The sequence below is a fragment of the Fulvia fulva genome, chromosome 1 (assembly GCF_020509005.1).
Source record: "Fulvia fulva chromosome 1, complete sequence".
NCBI classification, from domain to species: Eukaryota; Fungi; Ascomycota; class Dothideomycetes; order Mycosphaerellales; family Mycosphaerellaceae; genus Fulvia; species Fulvia fulva.
The window spans coordinates 3,805,114-3,811,113 of NC_063012.1; the positions used below are offsets into that span (position 1 = coordinate 3,805,114).

Genomic DNA, 6,000 nt, shown 5'->3' on the forward strand with positions numbered 1-6,000 from the left:
TCTGGTTGGTCTCCAGCAGAGCAATTCTCCACGGACGGGCATCGCAAGTCCAGGCGATGGGAGTACAGCCAAGGCCAGCGCTATGGCGGGAGAGGCGGCCTGTCGAACGGCGATGGGTGGCTGAGAGGAAGCGCTGAGGAACTGCTGCGGGTTTGAGAGGGCGCCTAAGTTGGGGCCAATGAAACGAGTATACTAGGTGCTGCGACATATAGCCTGATATAGGCGCAGGCTGTGGACCCTGTGGTACAGTGATATAGCCCGCATGCTGGAACCGCCCAGCGGCCCAGGACGAGATGCATTTTCCGGTGGGGATCGAAGTCGCGTGGGATCCGCGCCACTTCATCGTGCGGCCCGTGGTATCGCCGGGCATCCCCCCCCAAATGACGGTATGCTATCAACAATTTCATGTCTGTTGAAACAGTGCAGTCCGTCGACACTCACCCAATACTTATGACCTTTGGAAGCTCTTGATATCGTAGCCAAGCAAAACATCGTCAGGCGACACTGCAACCCGTCTGCTCCAACAACCACGTCTACCATGGCTCCGGCAGCAATCATTGCGCCCTCTATCCTCAGCGCGGACTTTGGCGCTCTAGGCAAGGCATGCTCAGACACGATTGAGCAAGGCGCGGATTGGCTGCATGTTGATATTATGGATGGGCACTTTGTGCCAAATATGACCTTTGGTCCTCCCGTGGTGACCATGATCCGCTCGCACGTAGACCGACCAAAGGAAGCTTTCGGCAAGGGCACCTTTGACTGCCACATGATGATTGCTGAGGTATGAGGGGAGAGGTGCAAATATGAAGAGCGAGGATGCCGTGCTGACCGGCGCGGTAGCCGAAGAAATGGGTGAAAGAGTTCAAGAAAGCTGGTTGCGATCTGTACTGCTTCCACTACGAGGCTGCTGTATCTTCGACCTCAGCTGAGTCGCCGGAAGAGCACAACGACAGCAAGACCACTCCAAAAGAAATGATCAGGTTCATTCACGAACAAGGCATGAGGGCTGGTATCGCGATCAAGCCGAAGACCGGAGTCGATGTGCTATATGACATCTTGGACAACCCAAACAAGGATGAAGTGCCCGACGTATGTATGTCCTGGACGTCAGTCGTTCTACGCTGACCTTATCAACAGATGGCGCTCGTGATGACTGTGGAGCCCGGGTTTGGTGGCCAAAAGTTCATGCACGACATGATGCCAAAGGTTGAGGCCCTCAGAAAGCGATATCCCAACCTGAACATCGAAGTCGACGGTGGTCTCAGCGAGAAGACCATTGACACAGCAGCGGACGCAGGCGCCAACGTGATTGTGGCTGGCAGTGCAGTATTCGGCGCAAAGGACCCCAGTCAAGTCATCGAGGCGCTAAGGCAGGCAGTCGAGAAGCGTCGGTGACTTTCAGACAGCAGACTGTAGGATAGCTCAGCAAGTCTGCTGCACATGAGAAGGTGAATGAATCGTGCAGGCCCAGAGAGAATACTGTATGCTCGCGACTGGCAACCCTGAAATAGAAATAAGAGTTTGTTGCGCGTGATGCACAGTGCACAGCCCAATGAAAGTCAACTGTTGTCTAGGTGACATTAGTCGATACTTGATTGAGTAGGCCTAAGTTTAGTGGAGGTGTGCACAACGTGCGACTGTGCACCACGCGCAACAAACTTCTAGAGTTCGTAGTCAGATGAAGGGACCTCGAGGAAGTGTTCGGCATCTGCCTCCTCGAATAGCCACTCGATACAAGGCGACGGCAGGAATAAACTCCCACTTGGTTTTTTCGACTTCCGCAACATCGCGCCCTGCGGACTTGTGTTTCTCGCGTAGATTTCGAATGTCTGCTCGTCTGCCTTGTATCTCCGCTCGATACTTATAGGATGCTCGTTGTCGCAAGTTGTTGTATAGAAGTCGTCGCAAGTGTTATATATAAAATGTGCTTTTGGCGGTTGTGAACCTCCAAGGGTAAGCGTAGCGGAGTGGAGCTCTATACTAACCCTTCTGGACTTTAAAGTAGCGTGCGATCCACGCTACCCCTGCCCGACGTGCAGTGCTTGTTGTACGACGACCGTATGTTGTACGACGACCGTATGTTTGCGAGTTCGCGAACAGGCACAGCGCGATAGGTCACGTGCTACCGAAGCTTAGAAGTGAACCAATCATAGGGGGGCTTGGCGATCGTCCGGGGCTGGTGATAGAGCTCCACTCCCTCGCTGACGCCACCACCTACGTGCTCGCAAGCTCGCACTACGGTGGATGGCTAGCGCGCGGTCGCTACGCTTAATGATATCTATATATCGTGTTTCTTGCTTATCCCGAAGGGTCTAATTCTAGAAACATAAGTAATAGCTAATTAGTCCCTAAGTAAATTATGCCTAAGTATTACTTGCTGTCCTAAAAGGCTAAATATCAAGCTTCGAGACAAAGTAAGATTTAGCTACTATACTATTAGCTTTTAAGCAATATTGAGCGAAGGAATCACTAAGTAAATATTTATTTTATATTTCTAAAATTTTGAGATCTAACGTACTTTACTACCGAGCGGGCTATACTACCGAGCGGGCTACTTTTACTAAGAACTATACCACTTCCACTTTAATTATGACGGTATCTTAATACGACGACATCCTATAGAATCGTTACTAGGAGGACAATTCCTCTTTAGATTCTTCGCTATTGTCATGGTCTCCCCACAGAGTGTACAGAAGGTGGGGACAGAAGAGCCTCAGAGTGCTCAGAAGTCGTCAAGAAGTGACAGTCCAGCTTGGTGTGTGAGCGCCAAGAATCACATGCCCCGCAACGTTCGCTACGGGACCCAGCCCTCCAAATTCACCCCTCTACCAAACCTTGACAGATTCACTTCGGCTCGTGACTGTGTGACTCACGGCACTCCCGCGAGCACCCGCGACTGCGCTGGACCCTGGAAGAAGCACGTGGAAGACTCGGAACGTAGGGCAGGTTGGAATAAGGTTTTGAGCAAAGCTGCTGAGCGCGGCTTCGCACGGGTTAGCCCTGTTGATGCGGGGACACGCACTCGCGAGGGTCGCGTATAAATATCTGGCCTTCCCCAGGCCTCTCTTGCTTTCTTCGTCTTTTGTTTTGTGTAGCAATCATACCATACCCTTTTGCATCTGCACTTCGCACCTGCATTCTCGCTTTCACCCTTGCATCTCACAGGCCAGGCTCTCGCCCTGACATCACAAAAGACCAACAAACCGTCAACCACTCGAGTCATCCTCATGGGTGACCACGCCACCGATAGAGGTGTCAACCTCGACAACCAAGACACTCCATTCCACTTCAGTGAGTGGACTGACATCCCCTTCTCGAACGCCGCTGCCTTCGGTGCCTGGGCAAACGCCAACCCCGACACCGCCTACGCTCTCATCAACCGCACCGTCTCCTCTTTCCGCGAGACCGCCCAGCAGGTCGAGCAAGCAAACAACCAAGCAACATACCTTCAAGGTATTGTGAACACCTTCCAGAACCTCGCCCCGCACGCCGACGACAACCGCCGCCAGCACTTCTCCAAGAAGGTCAACGACCCAGACGAGTTCGACGGCAACAAGAGCAAGTTTGAGGCATTTGAGACACAGCTCACCATCAAGCTGTTGGCTAATGCCGACCACTTTCCGCAAGAGAAGGACAAAGTCACGTACGTCTTCTCCCTCCTTCGGGGAGACGCCGCGGCTCAGGTACAACACTACATCGACAACGCCACGCAGACTATCGGCTGCCCGGACGTCCTCACCTTGATGCAGGACCTCCGTGCTGCCTTTGGTGATCCAGACCGTAGAGCCACCGCCCAGAACGCCATCCACAACCTCCTCCAGAAGAACAAGAGCTTCGCCGAGTACCTCGCGGCCTTCAACCGCGACATCGGGTTCACCGGCTACAACGAAGAGACCAAGAAGAGCACTCTCCGCCGTGGTTTGTCAGCAGAGCTTCTTCGAGCCCTCGAGGACAAGGACGTCGGTGCTATGAGCTTCCGTGAGCTCGTCGAGACCTGCCAGCGCCTCGACTCCAACATGAAACACACCGCCTCTCTCCTCGCTTCCCGTTCTCAAGGTCGTCAGCCTCGTGGTCCCGGAAGCCACTTCGCTGCTCCACTAGGCGCCGCCGCTCCTACGGCTCTCCCTCCCGTCTCTGTAGGTGACGCTATGGATCTCAGCGCTGGTGCCGCCGTCCCTCGAGTCCAGGGCCTCGTCAACGGTAAGCTCACTCCCGAAGAGAAGCTTCGCCGTCGCCAGGCCGGACTCTGCACCTACTGCGGCGGTCCAGGCCACATCGCAGCCAACTGTCCGCAGCTCGCTGCTCGTAACGCCCGCAACCCGGTTCGCGGCGCTGTCGGCGCTATCGAGCCTGCTCCTGCTGCTCCCGCTGAGCAGGAAAAAGCCTAGGTCTTCCTCATCGACGCGATGAAGACCAAGAACAACGTTTACCGAAAGTGAAGAGAGGAAAGAAGTTGAGGATCAATACAGCACAGCTAGACCTGTACGACGAGACGGGCAAGGACCACGCTTGCAAACCGTTCGTCACGAATGTAAATATCGGCTCAAAGAAACTCTCTTCTTCCAATCTCACTCTCATGGACACTGGCGCACTAGGCGAGTCTTTTATGGACTATAAACTCGCGACCTCTCTCAACCTCGAACCCCAGGAACTGAAGTACCCTCGCACCCTTGAACTCTTTGACGGCACGGAGACTACCACTGGTAAGATTACTCATGTTGTACACACGTCAATCACCCTCGGAGGCAAGCGTATGTCGATCACCAGCTTCCTTACGTCCCTACCGCATCAGAAGTTTATCCTCGGCCTCCCCTGGTTCAGACGACACCGACCTATCATCGACTGGACTTCCCTTACTGTCAGCTTCCCTCCAGAAGTTCCTCCGGCACCTCCGCCTTCTCCGCCGCCTCAGCGCGGTCCTGAGTATACCAAGATCTTCCAGGTGAACGCCGCTGCCTTCACCACTGCTGCTAAGCAGCCCAAAGCTCAAGTCTTCGTCGCCTCTCTCCGCGATATCGACATCGCCCTCGAGAAGCTCGACAAGAAGCGTACACCTACCGACCCTGCTACGAAGGTCCCTCCTTGGGCACACCACATCCTCCACGTATTCGATGCTAAAGCCGCAGACGAGCTGCCTCCTCATCGCCCTCACGACCACAAGATTGAGCTAGAAGAAGGTGCAGAGACACCGTTCGGACCGTTATATTCCATGTCCCGAGAAGAGCTTATCGTCCTCAAGAGATACCTCGAAGAGAACCTAAAGAAGGGGTTCATTCGAGCGAGCCGTTCCAGCGCTGGCAGTCCCGTCATGTTCGTCAAGAAGCCCGGCGGTGGTCTACGCTTCTGCGTAGACTACCGAGGCTTGAACGCTGTTACAAAGAAGAACCGCTACCCAATACCGTTGATTCAGGAGACGCTCGAGCGCCTCTCTAAGGCCAAGTACTTCACCAAGCTCGATGTCATCGCTGCGTTCAACAAGTTACGAATGGCAGAAGGACACGAGTATCTCACAGCCTTCCGTACTCGCTACGGGCTGTTCGAGTCGCTCGTTATGCCCTTCGGCGTTTGTAACGGGCCTAGTACCTTCCAGAACTTCATTAACGACATCCTTCAGGAGTTCCTCGATCAGTTCTGCACTGCCTACATCGACGACATCCTAGTCTATAGCGAGACCAAGGAGGAGCACCGCGAGCACGTCTGTAAGGTCCTTCAGAAGCTCGCAGACGCCGGCTTGCAGCTCGACATCGACAAGTGCGAGTTTGAGAAGACCGAAGTCAAGTTCCTTGGTTTGATCATTACCGCAGACGGCATCAAGATGGACCAAGAGAAGATCGACGCTATCGTCGAATGGGATGCTCCTACGAACGTCAAAGAGGTCCAGGGTTTCCTAGGCTTTGCCAACTTCTACCGCCGCTTCATCCACGCATTTTCGGGCGTGGTACGCCCTTTGACGAAGCTCACGCGCAAGGGTGAGAAGTTCGCCTGGACCGACGAATGCCA

General features: G+C 54.1%; 1 protein-coding gene across 1 annotated transcript; it reads left to right on the plus strand.

Annotated features, from left to right (window-relative positions):
* Nucleotides 1-538: 538 nt before the first annotated feature.
* CLAFUR5_00785 (Ribulose-phosphate 3-epimerase) lies at nucleotides 539-1,395 on the plus strand (the record flags this gene model as incomplete). Its single annotated transcript, XM_047899933.1, has 3 exons — nucleotides 539-781; nucleotides 841-1,089; nucleotides 1,138-1,395. 3 exons carry the CDS (start codon nucleotides 539-541, stop codon nucleotides 1,393-1,395), a joined length of 750 nt encoding a protein of 249 aa, XP_047755589.1.
* Between the last annotated feature and the right edge of the window lie 4,605 nt (nucleotides 1,396-6,000).